The following is a 22,285-nucleotide window of genomic DNA, read 5'->3' as shown; positions in this document are numbered from 1 at the left end:
TTGTCAGTCATCCAGGGGTATCAATGTGTGTTTCCTGACTGATGATAATAGTCTTTGCTCGAGGAATGTCATGGAAATGGGTAAATGCTGTCACTTGGAATTAACCTTCAAAGGATTAGCTCGGTGCAGAGCTGGAGCTCCTTTGCTCCACAATCCAAACCAGTTTCATTCACAAAGCCTGACAGCAGAGACTGACACGAGAGAGTGGGACTGTTGCCTTTTGTGGTTTTGAGAGCCTAATTTTAGCTCTGAGAACTTGCAGTAGGATTCTTAGGAGACAAAATATACCATGGGATTCATCATGATGAGGGCAAGTGTTGGTTGGAGCTTCATGTGTGTCAGAGGCCACACATGCAGTGAAGACCATGTTTTATAAAAGGCTCTTGGGGCACTGTGCAAGTACCAGAGATGTGGGACTAGTGTGGGCAGCTGTGACAAGGGGCTGATCAGGAGCACTGAACATGAGGCAGTAAAAGAGCAGGTAAAGAGCAGAAACCTGGATGATTTCCCTGCTTTCTAAAACTGTCCTTTCATGCCAGCTTTTATTCCGAGCCATTGGTTTATTGTGACTGGGTTGCTCCATAAAAAGACATGTGCTTTGGAGTAGGGGCATTGCAAGAAACAATAGGTGAGAGATATTATTGGAATTAAAAAATTAGACCTGTAATGTCCCCACATTTAGGAAGTTCAGATACCTATCTGAACTTTCTGGTCAGGCAGGAGCTGGTTCTAATCAAGCCTGGGGCTGAGAAACCAGATCTCCAGACCACAACTCTGTGGGTTGCTCCAATCCCTAAAACTAATAGGAAATATTTATACTCAGTCCAGTGTCTCGTTCACTTTCCCAAACAGGTCTCTTAAATTCTTCTGTTGAGTCACATTATGAGAATGTGTTCAGTGTTTGTCCCTGAGCTGCTCAGTTCCTCTGCAGTCCTGCTCTCCAGCTGAACCACACTTGGAGGTATCAAGTGTGACAATGCTTTGATGGCCAATTTTAAAGCTTGTGCATATGGTGAAAGGACTTTCTACTTTAAGGAAGACCCTGGACTATTAATAGAAGATCCTTGGATTATTTGTGATAGGAAAAAGCAGAGAAAGTAGATTTTTGTGCATTTGCAGCAAACACTAGGAGTGCAAAAAAGTGTCAGGGGAAATGCAGTCACAATTATTTCTAGTCCTGTGGAGAAAAAGGGAGAACAACAAATGTGCCAGTGTGGACAAGGGTATAGCCAAGAGGAAACTTGCTGGAAAAAAAGGAGCTTCTTGATCCCAAACTGTTCACAGTTCTGGGTCAAATTTTGACTGAAAAGATGGGAACACTGAATATAAAAATATTTGTGCCAATATTTTTAGAGGGAATTTCAGAATAGCACTGTTTGTTTCAAAAGTAACATAAAAAAAAAGGCAGCTAAGCACATGTTAAATAATCCTAAAGTGTTGGAAAGTATTGAACTGTGCAATGATTGATATACCTTAGTCAAAACAGAATAAAATTTCTCAAAAAAAGGCAGTTTCTGGTTATAAAGGTTGGGTGGGGAAAGGGAGGGATGGCTTGAGCTGTAATTGTTAATTGCTGGTGGATGTCAGGTCTCATGGGCTTTATTCTCACTGTGTTTTGAAAAAAAAAAAAAAAGAAAAGGGTTTTATATTTTATGGGTCCTTCTCTTTCCTAAATAAGTGAGGTGTCCTAGAGCCCTGTGCAGGCTGTGATTTGTGTTATGTCAGGGCTTTATCCAGTTTGTAGCCTGAGCCTAAAGAGGGTTCTCTGTCTACCAAAGGGCTACCTGTAGTCATCTGCAATACTGGGGCTCTTAAACATGGTGGGATACCTGGGCTGGGATACCTGGGCTGGGATGTGTGCAGGGACGAGTGGAGCAGCTCCTGCTGCTGTGGCCGCTGCACAACTACAGGCTTGACATCAGAGCTTAAACAGGAGGGTTTAGGGCTGCACTTGGACCATCAGTGGAGAGTGACCCTGGAGTGAAAGGGACAGGCAGCTGCAGGGGAAGGTCAAGCACCTGGGTATGTCCATGAGGTCAGGGAGGCTTTATTTTCCTCCCTAATTGTAAAACTCTGTGCAAAAGGAAAAAACAATGTCACAGAATCTCGGAATGGTTTGGGATGGAAGGGACCTTAAAGACTATCCAGTGCCACCCCCTGCAATGGGCAGGGACACCTTCCACTATCCCAGGTTGCTCCAAGCCCCGTCCAGCCTGGCCTTGGACACTTCCAGGGATGGGGCAGCCACAGCTTCTCAAGTATCTCAGTCATCAAGCACTAAAAGCCCCAGCACACAGAGAACAGGCAAACCTGGTGTGTCCTGCTGCTGCTTGTGCTCCAGCTGCTCCAAGACCCCTCCTGAGCAGGACCAGGCACACTGGGAAGGAGAGGCTCTGAGCAAGAGCCTTTCCCAGCAGCTGGACCGTTCATTAACAGATAAGCAAATGTAAAGTGGCTCAGCATTGGAGCTTAACAAAATGACAAAGAATAAATTCTGAACTAATCAAGTGCCAGCTGATACCTTTGTTATGGTTTGTGCAGACAAAAAACGGATCCTTCGTGAAACTCCTAAGTAGTTCAGACTGAGCATGGCGTGGAAAAATGACCTGCTGGAACACTGGGAGTGTCACTGCCAGCTTTACAAACATGTCCACCACCTTCAGTTCATCAGCAATCAGTTAACTCCTTGTAAAAAAGTCTCTCAGAGACAGAACTTCTTGAAACTAAAGGGAAAGGGTCACTTTTCTTTAAAAATGATAACCTCAGCGTCAAGGAAGATGTAATTCCAGGTGGTATAAATCAACTGCACTCAACCGGTACAATTTGGAGAGCTGTGGCATGAGAGATGCAGGTGTTGTCCTCTCCACAGTCACCAGCACTGAACTCCAAGGGAGAAATTCCCAGCAAAGAAACACTTCATGAAAATAGAGCATTTCCCTGTAGCTTGGCACATCTGTTCCTCCTGAGCTGGGAAGGTGATATATCCTAGGAATCTTACCTCTAAAGAAACACCCATCAATTCCCATAGGATAACTAAAAAGAATGATTTACTGTGGGCTGCAGAGCTCATTATGTGTGGAGAAAGACAAGAGATGAAGCCCATTAGGGACTTATCAGCTGCAGCCCCAGCTCAGAGGCAAGGGAAAGGCTCCTTCTCTTCAGTGTCAGACTGGCTGTCGAGCTCCCCAGGTCAGTGGAAGTTTGCAGGAAGCTGCAGCCAGGCCAGGGTGTTACTGTTTACCCAGCACATCTCCGGAGGGAACACAAACAGCAAAGCCAAGGAAGCCGTGGCAGGGAGATGGAGGAGGGAAGGGACCTGCTGTCCAGCCCTGGGGACAGCCAGGCAGGGAAATCAAACGCCACTCACAAAAGCAACTCAAAGGTCAAGTGCCTACAGAACATTGTTTTCCTTCAGGCAGTGAAGCCCTTTATGTTTAGATTCTTGTTCTGTCCAGGAGGAAATTAATTGCTGCCCGGGATGAGCTTTGGGAGGGTCCCTTTTAGCTCAGCAGTGTAACAGCAGTTCCTGGGAATGCTCAGGTCTCCCCTCAAGTCTCCACAGGGAGAGCAGGGACACAGATGCAGGACTCCCTTGTCTCATGGTGACATGTGCTCTGTGTTCAGAGTTACCTGCAGTACAGGTGCCTGCCTGCCAGGAGGGAGGGAGGCTGTAATTCTATCACAGAATGATTAAGGTTGAAAAAGTCTTCCAAGACCATCGAGTCCAAGATGATCCCCATCTTGTCACCCAGCCCAGAGCACTGAGTGCCACATCCAGCCCTTCTGTCCTGCACTGTTTTTCTGTGCATGCACAACACCTCTGATGCAGCAAAGAGTGCTCCTGGTTAGTGCAGATGGACAGAGCTTCCCACCAGAGATGGACCTACTCTGCAGATCTTCAGCACAAACACCTGTGGGCAACATCATCTCCACTTACACTGGAAAACTGGAGGCTTTTGAACGCGTGGCAGCCCAGGGAGAGGAACGTCCAGTACTGACTCAGTTTCCATTTGCTACTTCTGTCAGGTCAGACACAAATTCTGCTGAGAATTACTGGACCTTTTTTTTCCAGCACATCCCAAACCACTAGGCATTCAACAGACTGGCATTTCTTATTTTAAAAAAGTTAATGCCTAAACTTGACACGGTTCCTTAAGATAAAGGCAAAGCTCTGTGTTGGTGTTGTGGTGCAGTGTTGAAAAAAAGATGAAGAGCAGCAGCATCAATTCTGCTGTCCCAGAAGTCAAAAGCAGGCTGAAGGATGGACAGTCCCAGCTCTGTTCTGTCGAGCTCACTTGCCATTTGAACCCCACTGTCAGAGAGACCACAGCCCTGTCCTGCCACCTGGTGAAGCTGAGGGCCCTAAAACCCCTCAGCATGGCACTCAGCTGTAGATTCTGTCTCTCCTACAGCTCTTTACTTTCCAGCACTCTGTCACCTGCCTGTGTCTGAAACATCCTCCTGAGACACACACACACACAGGATTTTGTACAGGATTTTGGGTGTTTTTCGTTTCTGCTCGTGTTTCCTGCACCGTGACAGCAATTTGTCTCATGATATTTGTCTCACACCTAAAGCAGTGGAGCTGATATTGCCTCTCCCTTCAGGTGCTGTCTGTCAGCCCACAGAGATGACAAACACTAAATGGCCTTTGAGGACAGTCATTCACAGCTCCTTATGTCCGTGTAATTCCTGAACATTCTCATTTTGCTTCTCACTTTGTTCCAGCTAAAGATAATTCTCTTGCCCTCACTCTTTATTCCCTTCGTTCAGCCATACCTAAACTGGGAAGCCTGGGCAGAGTTTTGCAGGTTCTTTAAGTTCACGTTTTGACATAATCCCCATGAAGTCTGTCTTCATCAAGGTCAAAAACACCAAGAGGAGGTTTTATAACCTTTTCTTTACAGTAATGGGAGCATTAGCAGTGAAGTGACACTTCGGTCAGAGCATTTTGGAAAGCTTCACAGGGAAGTTGCCTGGTCTGCTGTATTTCCCCTGGTAACCCATCAAAGCATCCTCTAGGTACAGGAGTAACTCCTATAAAGGAACTTGTTTTGAAACTGGATCTTTGAAAATAAAAGACCTTTCAGTTTAGCAATGAAAAGAATTGGTGGTGGAATGTTTAGATTAAACAGAAAGCAGAATATTTTCTCTTTAGGCAAAACAAAAGTGAATGCAAAACCCCCAGAAGCCATTCTGAGTCAACATGAAGCATTCTGTTTTGGTCAAATGAAATGCAATCTTCCCCTGGAGATTACTGTAAGAAACACAGGGATATTTGGAGAGAAAAAAGATATTACTTTCAAAAGTGTTACTTGAAAACTGTCGAAGCAAAATGCTTCTCACTGCCAAACAAATAAAGGTAAAATGGAAAGATTTATGTATAAAAAAGAACAACACAAAAAAGAATTCTCCATGCTTTGGCTGGAATTATGTCTCAGGCAGCAGGAGAATTTACAAATTCTGACTCCTCACACCAGATTTTAGGCAGGCTTTGAGTTTGTAAAAAATATTCCCTAGCTTTACCTGAAGTCCCTTTAAGAACAGGTCTTAGTTGAGTCCCATTAAGAGCAGGTCTCCCACATTAGCTGCTGCTGCCAGACCTTGGGGAAGGCTCAGCAACTCCTGAGTGAATAAGGAATGGGAAGGAAGAAGTGAGGGAAGTGTGTGTGATTTTGGCTGTTGGGATTTCATTTAGAAATTCTCCATAAGTGAGGAGGGGATTGGTACATTTTCCTACTGGGCTGTCAAGAGCTGTCACTGACAGTGCCAGGAACATCTGCTGCTCACTCAACATCAGATCTTACAAGGCTGCTGCACTTAAGAGACCCCTTAGGATACAATTTGAAGATACTGAATGTCTTGATTCAGAATTAAAAGCATCTTGCTTTTCCTTTGGATCCAGCCCTTAGTCCTTGAGGAACAACACAGTGGCACAGCCTGTATTCCCATGTGGTGTGGCCCTGACACTGTTAACTGGGATGTGGTGCCAAGCGCTTCTACCACTCCGTGTGGGACACCAGTTTATCTGCTGGGCTCCCTCTGAGCAGACAGAGCAGCCTTTACCTATCTCAGCTTGCTCAGTGTCTGGCAGCAAGTGTAGCTGTCTTGGTGTCTCCAGCATGGAAGAAAGAAGAAATGCAGCTCCAACCCTGTTCCCCCTGGGATATCTTGGGGAAAGCACAGCAAGGCCCAGGCCAGGCTGTCAGCCTGGCCCTGCATTTCTGCTTCTCATGTGTGCGTTATCTCTGTGAACTCTCAAGAGAATTAAGGAGGCAGAAATCAGCTTCAAAGACTATCAGAACCAAAATATGATCTCATGTGAGGGGTGTTTCCATGCACTTCCATCCTCTTTAGATTTCTCTTCGTGGGGAGGGGGTGGAGATGATGGGGCTTCACATCTCTGGGCTGTGCCGGTCGATACAGAAGAGTCTGTGGCTGATATGACACTCTGCCCTGATGCAGCACTTGTACCAGCTCTCCTCACTCTTTCCAGTAGCAAGGGAGAGCTCCTGCCCTTCCCTGGGGATGCCTTGCTTCTGGAGCTGACCAGCAGGACAAGCTGCTGGGATGCACCCTCTTTTTCCTTCAGAATGGCCTTAACAGGACTTGTGTTCCCATATAGAGTCTGTCTTGCTTCAGATTTGATTTGCAGTCCTTGTGCTCTGGACTCCTGGCAGGATTGGACTGTGGCTCAGGCTGGCAGTGCTGGTGCCTTCGTGGTGTCCACATGAGCTTTAACAGGAGCTAGCCCTCAAATTCTCTGCAGGGGTATCTTCGGGGTGCACTGTGCTCCTGTGAATATCAGTGCTGAAAACCAAATGTCTGGAAGCAAATTGCTCCCTCAGTCCTGCCGTGTTCCTGACTCATGGTAGCACTGAGGTGGTAAAACACCAGCAGCTGATGGCTCTGGGTGGGGAGACACTGTTAAAATGCTCCCCAGTTTCTGTGTTCAGAGAGTGAGGCACTGGCACCAACAGGAGCTGGGGAATCCCTTGTGGGAGCCAGCACTGGTGTACTGGGCTGAGGCACAGCTTTTTGTGCCAACTATAGTCAGAGGAGGTGGGACTTGTGTTTCTGAAGTACTTATTTGAGAACCAGCCCTATTACAGGCAGAATTATTTCAAGAAAGAGAATAACAGCCCTGCTTTAGACTAGAGGGTGTGTGTTGCTGGCCCCATGTCTGCAATGAGGAGGTGCCTCCTTTAGTCCTACAGCTCTAGCAAAGCAGTGCTTTTGGGGTATGGGCAGCAATCACAACTTGGAAACGTGGGTGAACTTTTCCAGGCACTATTTGGCAAGATATGACCAGCTCCAGTCACCTCAGCAGTAAAGTCAGACGAGTTGCTGGTGGAGGGAATCAGAACCAAAAGGACTCGTGCTCCTTCCTCTGATGCCCTGCTGGAGTGGTACAAAGGGTGCAGCAAAGCCCTGACTGTGACACGGAGCTCGGGGCTGGAACTCAGAGCTGAGGCAGCGTGTGGGCTGAGGCAGGAGCTCTTCCAGCTGACAGCCCCAGGACTCACACTGTGAGACAGTTCTTTGCTGACAGTAACAGTATTTCAAATAGCTGAGAGCTGCAAATACTGACTCCTGTCTAGACTGGGGCCTGAGATAGCCCTTTGGGAAGGTGGAACGAATCTTTGCTTGATTTATCTTTTCTTCCTCCTTCTCTAAGCCATGTTGAATTGTATATGTGCCCTACTGTCCTGGTTTCAGCTGAGAATGGTATCTATCTGTATATATATTAAAAGACAGGAAAGGCAATGGGCTGTTGGAAAATGTGGGGCTATGCATGATGTAAAATGATATGGAATAAGTGGTGGATGCTGTCCTGGTTTTATCAGAGATAGAGTTAGTTTTCTTCTTAGTAGCAGGTGCAGTGCAGTGCTATGGATTTAGTGTGAGAATAAAGCTGATAACACAGTGATGGAACCATTGTCTGTGTTTTCACAGAGCCTGCCCTTTCCTTTGTCACAGGGATCCCAAAGGCTGGAATAAAGGAGTGTGTTCCTCACGGGGAAGTGTCCGTTGGGTTGGGAAGGGTGATTGCAGAAGGCAGATGGAAGCAGATGACACATCTGGGTGGCTGTGGCAGCATTTGCCGTGGAGATGCCGAGCACCTGAGACACCCTCACATGGGCTCCTGCCACCCACGTGGGACACCCTGACGTGGCTCCTCCGTGGGCACCAAAGGCTTGTCCTCACTGCCCTGTGAGAGCTGGGTCAGCAGGGACAGCGTGTCTGTGCACTGAGGGGGGGCTTCCCCCACCCACCCCGTGCTCTGAGAGCTGTCTGGCTGCTCTGCCTGCCCAGGGCTGGACCAGACACTGCCTTTTCCTGCAGAGATTATCCCTTGGAGCTGCGTTGAACTTAAAGCAGTTAAAAACACCCAACTATTTCTGTTGCAGCCCTGAGCTACTCTGCATTTTCAGCAAGGAGACGGGCAACAGGAGAAGGGGGTTGTCTTCCTTTTTAATTATGATCCTTGGGACTTGCAGCTGCAGCAGGAAGCAGAAAAGGCCTCAGGAACAATTGTTCAGCATTAAGATCCTGAGTTGTGCCTCGTGGCTGAGTGTCAGGGTGCAGCTGAGGCTTGGCAGCTGCCCCTGCTGCCTCTGGGTCCCTCCTGATCCCAGTGATGTGCAGGGTCAGGGCTCCACGGCACCGGTGGGAGAGCTGCCGAGTGCCAGAGCCCAACAGAGCTGAGGAACTGCACCAGGGAGGCTGGAAAAACAGCAGCAAGCACAGGAAATAATACCCAATAAGCAGGGCTTCCGATACGATCATGTTCTCATTTTAGTGTCAAGCGGCAGGCCAGGAATGAAGGGAAAAAATACCATTCCCCTGCCTTTTTTGGCAATAATGGCTTGTAACCTCAGAGGACTCTCCAGCCTTCAGGATCTGGCTCTACATTTTCTCACTCTGCCTGGCTCAGCCTCGCAAACACCCTGCTGAGCACTTGCTGTCTCCACAAAATGTCCAGAGAGATGTGCCCTGGACCTCACCTTCATCTGGCACTCACAGAGGACACTTGGAGACAACTGATGGGTTTCTCAGTGATGCCCAGGCAGCAATTTCCTTAAAGAGTTGTGTTAAAATGTTGGAGAAAACCATAGGTATGTTCTGAATGCCTTGTTTAACTCCATAGCCCGTAGAGCCCTCACTACTGAGCAGTTTTCTTGTCCCCTGCTGGCTTCCAACAAATATACACAGGGACTGAATGGGAGGAAGAGCATGCCCTGAGCACACCATCCATGCTGAGGTATAAATAGCTCCATTTCATGGGGCCAAGCAGCTTCCTCAGCCTGGCAGGACGGATCCCAGCAGGCACTTGCAGCTTCCATACTAAGCTGCTGTGGCAGAGCTGTGCCTTGGGGTGGGTGAGCAGGACAGGGACCAGGGGGATCCCTGCTGTCTTGCCTCTCTCACCTCCTCACCCAAGGAGTGCACAGTTCAAGCTGGACCATTTTCCACCCACTTTCTCTCAATAACTTTTAAAGCACATGAGTCTGAGTAAGAGCTTTAGAGCAGGGAGGATGCACGACACAATTAAATTGCACCCGAGAGAAGGCAGTCCTGGAGGGAGATTTAGAGAAACAGCCACACAGTGCTGTTTGTCAGGGGGACCTTGGCACAGCGGTCTCAGGCAAGCAGGAGGACATCCTGCCATATTTTTAGATTTTTTTAGATTAGCTGTGTTCCAAAGCACTTCACCAGCAAGCATTTCATAACTGGAGATGTTTTCTTCAGGAGAATGCTCAGGCAGTCCCAGAAGATCCATCACATTTCCTGCACATGCTCCTGCACAGAGTAACCGAGGCCTGGGTAGGCAGCCAGGGCACTGAATCAGGAGAGAATTGAGTTTTCAGTACAGCGTTTCCTGGAGCGTGGGCACAGGGCTGGGTTAACAATGTTAGGTGTGGGGCATCTGAGACGGTGTGATGTGAAAAGGAAACAGTTCAGCACAAGAACCAGGGTGAATAAAGCAATCAGGGCTCAAAGCACCAACAAAAAAAAACAGAAAGAGGAAATAGAAAGGGAGAGAAAAATTATTTAGGCACTAACAAGTAACGCCAAGAAGCTACTTTCCAGTTAGAGGAAAACTTGCTGGGAAAGCAGGATAAGGGTAGAAAGGGACTATTTTCAACAGACGTGAAGAGACAGGAAAATGTCACCCACATAAATCAAGCAGGTGTGTTCGTTCACCTGGTGGTGCAGAAGCTGAATTTAGCTGTGTGGGCACATCACAGTCCTCTGGGGATGGAAGTCACTCCTCGTGTTGGTTTGACCATCATTACACTGTCAAAGCTGCCCAGCCAATACCTGTGTTTTCTGTAAGTGTGGGTTTTGCTGGGCTATTCAAATACCATCAGACAAACTCATGGTCTCTTGAGCATTTGCTTTAGGAAGCATATTCAAAGAACCACAATTTAGCATTTACTAGAAAAATTAAATTAATTCATTCCCATGAGTATTTGTGGGGAATACAAATGCTAAGTGGGGAACCAAAGGCTAAGACTAGTCAGCACCAGAGGAGTTCATGTCAGTCCCTATTCAACATACTAAAAGTCAGCTCCCTTTTCTGAGGATTCACAATCTCATCTTGGAAGATCCAAGATGATTCAGTGTTTAGTAATGCATTTGTCAAGTAGACTGAAAAAAAAATCAGCATTTTGGGACAATATTCTAACAAAAATTCGCATTATTGAACTGGTTGTTCAGTAGGCTGCAGTCCCTTAGTCACAGAGGACCACGTTCCTCCTCTGAAGTTTCTGCTTCCATTTATTATTGGATCTCAGTAATTCTGACACATGGGGGAGAGGCAGCTCGAAGGGGACAAAAATGAGCAGTGGGCCATTTTTTACAATAGAATATGTATAATGCAGTCATCCAGCTTTGCTGAGTTTGTCTCCCAGATGTGAAGGACAAAGCAGTATACAAATGTGTGGGATGGGAGGAATTACAAAGAATGTTGTCAGGGAGTTTCATGCCTGGGGAGGAAGGGAAAGAGACAGGACTTGGACATTCAGGATGAGTCTTAGGAAGATCACTGTGACAGCCAAACCCTTTAGGATTAAAGAATTTAGTCTTAAAAGGAAAGAGGTTTAAAGAAGTCAGTGTATCAGTTACTTGGAACACAAAACTAGATGGAAAAATCTCGCTTTCAAGTCCTGGAATTGAGCAAGACAGGTAATCTCTGGTTCTCACATTTGTGACTCTGAGAACACAACTGGCACAAAAAGCCAAATATATCCATCCTCTTCGGAATTCCAGAGCTGGTGCTTGCTCAGTGCTTGTGCCAATGGGGAGGTGGGATCTGGGAGAGCATCTCCCTTGGGTGGCTGGTTCTGCCTGGCACAGGCCCCACAATTGAACACAGCCGGAGGTACCAAACCCCCATAATTCAAAAAGCAAAAATGCAGTTCCTACCTTGGACAAAGACATAGATCCTGGCCGTGAGGTCCTCCCGGGCCGGGTGGCTGTCGTGGGCGCAGGTGAGGTACCCGGTGTCGTTGGCCACCAGCCTCCTGATGACGAGGGCGGAGCAGCTCTGCCCGGTGCCATTGCGGCAGCTGCTCCTGTGCACCCGGGGGCTGTCCTGGTGCTCCCCCCTCAGCACCCAGCTCACAGATGGGGCTCCCCTGGCAACACAATGCACCGAAAGTCAACAGGACTTCAAGCAAAATTTGGCCTTCCTGCCAGCCAACTGTTCCCAGCATTCCTATTCCGCTCGTTTCCAAATGCATGGTAAAGGTTGCTGGCTGTTTGCTTTTCCACCCATAAGGGATTGAGGTGGGTCCCCACACACTCTTCCCTGGATCAGGGGAGATTCCTGAAATAGTGGGAACTGCATCAAGTCAGCTCCTGGAGAAAAATTTAACTTTTCTTCTAACAAACTGCCTGAACACAAGTTTGTTTTTATAACACTATATTTTAGCCACTTCGAACATTAGAAAGCATCAGATAAAATTATATGTTTCTTCCAAGCTGAGGACTTTGCATATTTTAACAGCTAAATTAATGTATATTTTCTTACACTAAGGCTGCATGGAAAGAGAAGAACATTTATGTAACTTCACATCACCTTTCTTGCTTAATCAGCAGTGGCTCAGTCTTGATTTCTGTGAAGGGCCTGACACTAATCAGATCACGGATCTTGGAATACCTGCTCAGGACACAGTTTTTCCAGTTCACCTTTTCAGCAACCAAGAACACCAAGCCAGCAGGGCAGAGGTTGTACCATTCCACCCACCTGACCCCTCTGCTGTTGGATCCATGAGCGCAGCCCGTGGCAAATGCAATTCCATGGAGTTCACAAGACAAAGCCAGGCCCATGTGTCACCTACTGCAGGACTCAGAGCTCTGGGCTGATTTAAGTCAGCTCAGTCACAGGTACTGGCTGTGCTGGTCCTGTTGGCCTGGAAGCATCAGGCCACGCCATGGCAGTGGGAGCTCTTGGAACTCTCTTTGGCTTGGGCTGCACTTTGAGGGCTCTTGTGATGCTACACAGGCCTATGAGATGAAGATTATATTTTAGCAGACTGGTATTTAGTGCTTAGAAAACTGGTGGGTTAGAGGGTAATCACTCGTTGACTTTTCTGGGGAAGATGTTTGTATGACAGAGGGGGTTTCTGTCTGTGTTTGCAGAGAGAAGCCACTCTTCCAGAGGGCAGGGGATTGACTCAACCCTTCTCCTCCGTGAATTCCCACTGGCATTTGCTGATCAAGGAGTAAGAACCTCTGGATTTCCCCAGCTGAGTGTTGCCAGGGAGAAATCCGGTCTAGACACATTGACTCAGGATCGAGATGTTAATAAATATCTGACAAGCAGGCTGTGTGAAATTTCCAGTTAGCCAAGAAGTCCAACTCCTCCTTCTGCTCCAGTGGCCCTGTAGTGGTACACGAGGTGCAGTGTGGGAGTGTGTTTGCCAGCAGAGTCAGCGACACTTAAACAAACATCCTCTTGGCCCTCATTTCTGCCCATCCTTTTGACGCCTTCCTGGAGGTAAGGAGACATGGGGCTGAACTCTTGAGGTTATTCCCAGCACTTTGCTGAAGGAGAGCACTGGGAAAAGTGTGCATATCCTCTCTGGTGAACAGCCTCACCCTCGTTTTTGGATGCAGTGGTGACTTGGCCAACCCCACCTCATCCGCCAGAGCAGCTTCTTGTCCTTCTGAGCTTGGGGTTAGTTTTTGATGTCCCTGCCAAGCTCTGTCCCCACCTCACCGACGTCATTGGTGGTGTAAAGATTCCACTGTCCAGAACTGGGACTCCTGGCCCAGAATATGGAACAATGCCACTTGACATGGAGACACGAAGCTCCCAGCATGTCAGCACGTCCCTGCCTCTCTCCATCCCCCAGTCTGGTGTCCCTCGGGGCTCGGAATCTGCAATTGTGGCTGTGCAGAGCACAACTGGGATTTCACACGCCTGGACTTCCTTACATCTGCCCACTTTTTCCTCTGCATATTTTATCCTGGTGGAAGATGAAGACTTTGGCTATCGTGTTGGGATTTTCACACATCTGGCAGAGGGGAGTCACAGCAGTAGCTTTGGCCAAGCTACCAAAAATCAGGAAATCTTGGCCAAGAACCTCAAATATATGGAGTTTAAGGGAGAAGGGATGTTCACACAGACCTGCTTGGTCTGCTGCCTTGTGCCATGCCCCACACGGCCCCACTGCCCCTGGAATACAAAGGATTCCAGAACTTCCTCTGGGCCAGTTCGGAGCAAATCTGTGAGTGTGCAGATGCTGGTGTGGCAGAGGAGGCAGGATGACAGGCAGGATGATACAGGGAATCTTGCACTCAAAGTGCAGAAAACACACTTTAGTTTCTGTTCCCAGCTCTCGCGTGAGCTGAGCCAAGGAGCTGGAGTGCTCTGGGCCTCAGTGCCACGTGAGCTTGGCCCTGTGCTCACACAGCTTGCTGTTTCTCACACCTGCCATGTGGATTTATTGCTTTGCATCCATAAAGCAACGTGGGACTGAAGTGCTAATAACTTCTTCAACTATTTATTCATCTGGTGATATTAGAAAAGTAGGATGCTCCTCCAGATTAAAAAGGCAGTGGGTGGGGAACTGCTGAAAATCTTGATTTAGCTGGCCTGGAGCTCTACACTGACCTCGTGCCCACACAGTGTGTTTTATGAAGTACAGCATCTAGATTTTAAAGGACTGTTCAAACTTTATTGCCATCGTGTTTTTTGCTTGCCAAGCTAAAAATACCACTGTAAGGTTGTTTTGACCCTGTAAGCCACATGGCTAGCTGGAGGTATTTGGAAAAAAACTGCCTTACACTCCAGAAGACATCTGAAATTTACACAGTCTGAGTCAATTTACCTTTCACTGTAACAAAGAATTAAATAGTCTGGGACAAAAATCAGAGGGGACAAATGTGTCAGTATAACATACAGCTCAGATTCACCTTCCCACTGCTATTTCTTCATGGAACCTTCCATGTAGTGGCTACAGTCAAGGGGACCTTGCAAGAAGGTGTAAAAATGTGTGTGAGAGACAGAGAGAAACTGTGATAGTTTGTGTTACCTTAAGGCTTCTCTCCTACAACACTCTCAGAAGAAAAATTAATAAACAACCTCTGGCAATGGTTTAGTGTAAAAATCACACTCAGAACAAGTAACACCTACGTCCATCTCAGCCTTTTGTGTGACCGAGCAGCTAATGGATGTTCTGGTACAGCAGAGAGTGCTGTGGGTGCCAGTCAGCTGTGACCAAACACTATATTCCCCTTTCCAGAGGATCCTCTCCCTCTAAACATATGTCATTACCAAAATTGTGCTGGTTCCTTGCATGGCTGGTTGTGCCAGGACTGAAAAGTTGCCATGATTTACAACATGAGCAGCTTGGTTTTTCACAAGTCTTGGTTATCTTTGATTTAAAGAACGTGATCTGTTTAAACAGGTCAGGTGTTTGAATGGACACATACTGACTGCTGCTTATTTAACTGTCATATTATGGGCTAGATGGTATTTGAGGGTAGGAAGTTTAAGCTCATATGTATATATATATGTGTGTGTGTGTATGCAAAGAGATAATGGCAAGCCCTGGTGCTCTTGTTTGTCATTCCCTTATAGACAGGGAGCAAAAGAATGATTTTGGCAGCAGAGGAGCTGAATCTGCCCCTATTTGCAGAGAGGATTTTCCAGTCATGTCCTTAAGCACGACACATCCCTCTCCCATAAGCTCCCCCGTGTGCTGACTCAGGATTTTGCGGGGCCCCTTTCCAACACAAAGAATCTGGGCAGACTGAATGCTGACCTGACACTTTCCCCCTGATCTGTTACAGCCCATCCAGTTCCGTCCCCGCAGAAATGCACGTGAGGGCAAACAGCCCTGGTTCCCTCTGCTCTGTCCTGCCCAGAAGCTGTTCTGGTCCAAGGTAATGAACACGACAACAGAAATCCAGCAGTGCTGGGACAATCCTTACCTGCATTTTATTTTTAGGGTGTCTCCTGGTGAGAGGACAACGTGGTCCTTTGCAATGCTCAGCACTGGTTTCTGGAAAAGCTCTTCCTCGGCAAGACCTGACCCAAATAAAGAAGCAACCATCATTAGACGAGGTTATTCACAGGCTCAGACCAGGCACAATGCACTCGAGGCAAGCTTTTTGTTTTGTAAATAGTTCCTAATTTGGGGGCCCACACAGTGCTTGCATTTATACTGGTGCAGTTCAGTGAGAGTGGAGTTGGGGGATGCCCTCAGTTTGTTTCCAGTGTCCTTTACTCATCTCCTTTCTGACACCAAGCAGCTGTGTTTCTGCTGACAGTCTTTTTTTCTTGTGTTTAGGGGCAGCTTTATTACTGAATTATTGCAGATTTAGGAGAACAGATCTGTGTTGAAAGGATTTTACACACCTATAAAAGTGGAAGGAGGTCTTTGGGAAATAATTTGATGTGTGAGCTCATACGTTACATTTCAATCAGTGGGAGAAGAGAAAACAATAACTCTGTGGAGCAGCTCTTTGATTCACCACCGTGGAATTGAAAGCCTGGTGATACCCAAATCACCGTTCCCAAATACTGGATCTGAACTGAGCCAAGGGCTGCTGGCTTTGTGGGCCTCGTGGCTGCTCCAAGGGAAACCTGCAGTGGTGCCTGGGACACCACTGATGTGGCAAGGTTTGTCAGGTCGCAGATGACAGTGGTTGTTAATGGCAGTAGGGATAGAGGTCTCTCTCATCATCTCCTGGCCCAAGAAATGTCTCCTGACTGTGCAAGTGTCCTCAGAGAGTATCTGAGTATACCTCTATGATGATATAATTTTCAGAAATTGAAACTGAAAAGAACCAGAAGTGAGGTTGGCCAGGCTGGTTTCCTTGTCCAAATTCAAAGTAACATAATCAAGAAGAGGAGAAAACAGGCTTAGATAAGGATCTCCATTTCCAAAGCTCTGACATTAAAGCTGTATGTTTTCTTTCCCCTCCTGCTCTTCAAATCTCTATCTTCTCCTTTGCCTTGAACCTGATAAGCCAGAAATCCCTCTGTGGGCTCACAGCACAAGCATTATTCGCAGCAGGGAAGGGAGATAACGTATCTCACAAAGAGAGAAGCACTAGGCTTTAACTTTTCAACTGGATGAAACAGTGATTTTCCTGCCTCCCACCTCTCAGCTCTCATCTCTTTTTTGCTGGATTTCAGTAAATTGCTCATGGCCTGGCATCAGTGAATCACTCCCCCTTTGGAGTATCTGGCTTCTTCCATGAGCCCTTCGAGTTCCCCCAGTAACTCCGGGGAGGCCAGATAATCTCACAGCACCACAGAGTCCTTCCAGAGGGGATCCTGCCCAGGCAGAATATTGCTGGACTCCCTTCAGAGGCACTGACCCTTCCTCTAGACTCTGGCTGAGACTTTGAACTAATCCTGGCCACCAGAGAGAGAGATCCATCCCACTGCCCCCTGCTTTGCATAACTGATAACATTGTAGCTCTATCTCCAAAGTCCTTTGCAGAACAAGAAGTTGGAGTTTGACCAACACAAATTCCTTCCAGTGGATCTGTGGGACATTATTATCATGGCCCTACTACAAACTGCCATTCCATGTAATGCTGGGGAAGCAAAACAACTGGTAGTTTCCAGCCCTGCAATTCCCATTTCTTGTAGGAAGTACTGTTATTCCCAAACACGTTCAGGATGGAATGTGCAGGGAGCAGCACCATATTTAGCTGAGAATCAACAGGAAAAGTCCCAAACTTTGCAGGAGGAGACACTGCCAGGCACTTTGAGTGCCTCCTGGTTTCTAGACACAACCAGTTCCCCCTGAGCATGGGCTGAGCTTTGGCATGAGTTACTGGTATTTCACACTCTCTTAAGACCATGTGCTGAGCTTTGCAAAAATGATCCAAAAAATGGCCAACACCTTCAAATATGTTTGCTAGGTGTCATTTAATTTGCCAGCTGAGGGTGTTTTGGGTCCCATGCAGCTCTCCCATGACACTGCTCCTCCCGGGATCTGCTCTGGGCTGCTGATGTTGTGACTTCAGCCAGGTGCTGCTTCGACTTAGAAAGTCCTGGGGTTTGAAACAAGCCTTTATTTCTTTTCTCTTAAGCCTTCAGTTGTTCTTAGGGTGTAGAGGGGCTCAGCTGGTGTCTCGAGCTGGCCTTTTGAACAGCCCTGAGTTGTACCTCTTGTGAGTGTGACACTGTTGGAAGGGTCTGGAGTCAAAGCCAGAGAACTGGCTTGAGACCTGAGCTGCTGTTCTGACCCCATAGCAATGGAACCCAGGGGCTTTTATAATACTTGACACTGGTTTTGCTAAAAGAAAGAAAAGTATTTTCCAATTATTCTGTTTTTACTTCTGAGCTACTTCTTTCCCAAAGTTTATTTTGGCTTTGCGAGCTGAAGAAAAGAATAAGCAAAGTGTAATTTTAGAGCTTTTCTACCCCATGGAGGACAGGAGGAGAAATTCCTGTGCCACACGCACATCTGGTTGCTGCCTCCAGGTGACAGAGGGTTCATATAAACACGGGGTGTGCCCTTTTTGCCACACCAGAGCCAGAGCTGAGGGTACTGGGAAAGAAAGGTTTGAGGCCAAAAGTGAGAGAGCAGTATGGGAAAAGGTCAGGTTGTGCTACAGCAGGACACTAAATGCCAAACTGGCAGAAGAAGGCCTCACAATATTCTTAACCTCTTCTGGCCCCTTTTGACTTCAGCTTTTAGAGGCAAACCTGGGGACAGCCCCAGGGTGTGTTGGATGAGAAGAAAGGGATCTTCTCCACTTGTGTATTTGTTGTGCATACTTGAGGAGACTCATTCCCTTAAGAAGGTTTTGGGATGCTGCAAACAGCTTCCTGCAGAGAAAACCAGGCTGTGCCCAGCAGTGCATCCCCTCCTTTTCCACAGTCCTGCTCCTTAACCTTTGTTTAGCTCTGGATTCCCGTTCCCACCCATCAGTGGTGCCAGGGCAGCCTGGGCTGCAGGTTGATGCTGTTCTTCTTGCACCAAGAATGAGTCTTCTGGGGCGTTGTGTGCAGGTCTCCTGCTTGGTGGGAAGTAAGTAGGATTCGTTGCAGGGGCTGTGAAACAGGCAGGAGTGATCTGGTTTGGGAAGGGCAAAGTTAACCCCCTGCTGACGCCCCCCAGGAAAGCATCATTTCAATGCTCTGCAGTGCTTTGCCTTCTTTTTAGAGTGAATATTCACTGCTTTCCTGTGTTCCATTTTGGGTTTATGGCTTGAATCAAACATGTCTCACACCTCAAAAGAAGTCTTTCACAGCTACTCTGCACTTTATATAAAAGCTCCCAGACTTGACAGATATCTCTCTGTTGTCCACCTACAACCTGCCCAGCGTGGGGTGGGGGACCCACACTCCTGGGCCAAGTCCTGCTGAAGCTGATGAGCTCTGATTGCACGACTCCAGCTACAATGCCCAGGCCTAAAATAACATTCTCCTTGTCCCTAATTAAATAATTTTGGTCCTGCTCTAGGGCTTCAAGGGTCACAGAGTTAAAAACAAGTCCTCAGCCGTGTCATTACCTTGGCAAAGCTCTGCAGAGGAATGAGCAGCCTGGCAAACAGCCACGAAGAAAGGCCTCAGTGCCACGGCTGTCCCTGCCATTCCCTGTGGAGATAACACTGCTGCCTGGTGCAGCATCCTTCCCTAACTCTGGCATGGTTTGGGATAAGGTGCTGCAGTGATGATGCTGTAGGTTTAGGAGAACTTGTTGCCTCCTGCAGAGCTACAAACAGGTCTCAGCACAACATCCCCTCTGTAAACCAAGGGAGAAGGACGGGCTCCTCCTGGGAAGGGACATGTTGCATCTCCTGTCAGGTTCCTGCCCTCACCTAGATGTTGCTAACACCAGTTGGCTGCAGCAAGACAAGAACACAGTATCACCAGGCTAAAGATGCCCCCAGGAAGAACCCCCAGAGCCTCATTGCACTATTTCTACCCTGAGAGCTTAATCTTACCTTCAGTTTAGACTTTAACATTCTGCTCTTGCCAGTGAAAACCACAAACACAGCACAACCACACAAATCCTTGGGAGTGGAATGGGAAAGGTTGACTGATACATTAGCCAGGGGAAGAAAAATATATTGAAAACTGTTTTTCTTGGGATAATCTGATTTTGCAGCACAGCCAGCATTAAAGACAGGAGGATCCCCAGGCAGAGGGTAATGAGTGACCCCCCTCACCTCCCTGTCAGGTGGTTTCTGACTCCATCTCACTTGGCAGAGGGAGATCCCTCCCACATAAGGCCTGATGGTTTGTGCTTAGGCCCATCAGTGAGCATGGAGAAAAATTATTTTTAATCTCAGTTTCTTATTGTAACAGTCTTCCTTCAGGCATCCTCTGGGCACCACAGCTATCCCTGAGAAAGCCCTTCCAGATGGTTGTGAGATGGGCCATGTCTGATGTTGAACACAGTGACAGCTCACATCACTGTGATGTCTGATCAGGGATCACGGATCCCTCTTGGGCACAGGGGAGGGGGAGGCTGGGGGAACAGTATCAGATAGCACCTAAACCCTGCATCAGATGGCAAGGAAATAATTGCCGGGCAAACTGGGCACTGCTGTGCTGACAGCTAAATGAGACAGGTTAGAGCAAGGCCCTTGTTCCACGAGGACTTGGGCACACAAATAGGCTTTTGCACATGGTTGGACTCCAGGGACTATTCATGTGTGCAAAGTCACTCGTGTGTGCAGATCTGGGCCCCAGGACACGTCAGGGCCCATTAGAAAGGACTGGAAGTCAGAGTTTTAGAGCTGATTTGAGCCGGAGAGAGGGAGAGGCACATACACAACGTTTAAAAACTGATTTGTCATTGCTGGCATGGGCTGGGGATACTCCTGTGAGCTGTGCTTGCCTGAAAGCCTTCTGAGTCAGAGCCTGGATGGGGAGCACACTCTGTGCTCTGAGAACACTGGGATCACTGCAGGCTGCATGGAGAGCACACACGGCCCTGGTCACCAGGAACGAGGTGACCAGCAATAATAGGGATGGTACAGAGCAAAAGCTGTTTCCTCTGCTCCTGTCATGGAAAACCTGCGGAAGTCAGTCCCTCCAAATGACTTTGTCTCTGCAGTAGTAAATGACACCAAGTAAATGACAATGTGCTTCCCTCTGAGATGCCAGAGCACCTCATCACAAGCTCACAGTGTGAGCACAGCTCAGAATGAGCAGGTACCAGTTTTAAAGGGTATTTTCATGCTTCTATCCCCAAGGAAATCTATTTTTGCTGGAATTAGAGAGCTCAAGGATTCATTGAAAAGCTGTGTGTGTTTAAACCAGTGGCCTGTAATCATTTTAGGATTTATTTCAAGGTTACCCCCTATGAAAAGAGAAGACACGACAGCACTGCCATCATTATTGGATCACAAGCCTTGCAATATTTGGTGTGTTTATTAAGTCTTCAGCTCCTGGAATCAGCTTTCACTTGTTACGGTCAAGTAATTCTTTCTTATTTTAAAGTCTTAAAAAGGCAGTAGCAAATAACTAAAGAGTTCCACATCTTCCTCTTTTCTGTTGTGAGTTTGGACACAGGACTTTTGATTCTCCTGGACTCATCATTGGCATTAATCAAGTGTTTTGTGCTCTCTATTCAAAGTGCAAAATCTTCTAAATGAAATGTTATTGCACTGACTTCCCCAGCAGAGGAGAAGGGATGTTCTTGTGATGAAGGTCTTGGCTGTAAGTCAGGAACAGATCTCTCATTATTCTTTTCTGCCAGCCAGTGAGTTCTGTATCAAGCCACCTGATGGGCACCAATTCAGTACAGAGGCCAAAGGCCCCTGTGAAGGGCTGCAGATGGGGAGTGTGGGGATCGGAAAGAGTTGTTTGAGGGTAACTTACCCTCTAGACCTAATTGAATGCCTCTCTCCTGTTTCACTTCTGATTTGCTCAGGGTTTTGATCAGGTTATTTGCTCTCTCAATTCTTCATGTGAATATTGAGGATAATAATTTAACTTGTCTGTAGAGATTTAAGCCCTTCGTCTTCTCTTGTGCATTCTCTCTGTGCTGAACTGCTTTTCCTAGAGGAGGAGGTGAGAAGGGGTTCAGATCTTGCCTCAGCTACAGCCTCACCTGAGGCAGAAGCACCACTTTAACCAGTGTTCCATGTGCTGGGAGCTGGGAGCCAAGCTGCCCATGCCCAAACTACATATCTCAGTTACATGACACTGCAAGATAATTGCAAAATCAGGAAGAATCACCCCAAAGCAGTGGGCCAACTAAAAGGCAACAGCTCCACCTTTGCTGAGGAATCCAAACCACGGAGATGTGACAGGGCTCACAACTGGAGGGTGAAACACCAGACAGCAGATGGTTAATGCACCCAAGGAGCAACCTGGAGTGGAATGGGAAAAAAGAATGTTCCTGAAAAGCCTGTCTCTGGAAAGTGCATGGGAAATGAGCTGCAGGTCCACCAGGAAAGCACAGCTCAGGCCCTGTGTGCAGCTTGTTTCTCCCTGACATCGCCCAGGACCAGGGTCTCACCATCCCTTGGATGTTTGAGCAACCCACCCTCATTCCTGGGAAACCCACCCATGGGACTGGGGAATGCTGCTGTGGGAAAAGCCAAGAGCAAAGAGCCCACATGCAGTGGGACCCAGGGGCCCTTGAACACTCATCACGATCTCTTGCCAAAATTGTCTCCCTTGCTACACTGCTGCTATTCAAGCAGAATTATTTTTAAGGAAAATAGTTCATCAACTTTAAAAGATTTTTTTGTTTTCCTTGTTTGTTTTTGGGAAATGGTTACTAGAAGCCTATCTTCCTGTGGTTTTCCACCTGGAAATAACCAGAAATCCCCCAGAGTGGTC

At 47.4% G+C, this 22,285-nt stretch overlaps 1 protein-coding gene across 1 annotated transcript in view; it reads right to left on the bottom strand.

Annotated features, from left to right (window-relative positions):
- The window catches only part of LOC135421605 (vascular endothelial growth factor receptor kdr-like), a 132,289-nt gene that overhangs the window by 81,027 nt on the left and 28,977 nt on the right, over positions 1–22,285 (bottom strand). Inside the window, exons 2-3 of the mRNA XM_064670207.1 lie at positions 15,451–15,547; positions 11,434–11,645 (exon numbers count right to left, since the gene is read on the bottom strand). Of these exons, the coding sequence (XP_064526277.1) occupies positions 11,434–11,645; positions 15,451–15,547 (309 nt within the window). The remainder of the gene's footprint in view (positions 1–11,433; positions 11,646–15,450; positions 15,548–22,285) is intronic.

This window comes from Pseudopipra pipra, chromosome 13, assembly GCF_036250125.1.
Source record: "Pseudopipra pipra isolate bDixPip1 chromosome 13, bDixPip1.hap1, whole genome shotgun sequence".
NCBI classification, from domain to species: domain Eukaryota; kingdom Metazoa; phylum Chordata; class Aves; order Passeriformes; family Pipridae; genus Pseudopipra; species Pseudopipra pipra.
This window is presented reverse-complemented; position numbering and strand designations above follow the sequence as displayed.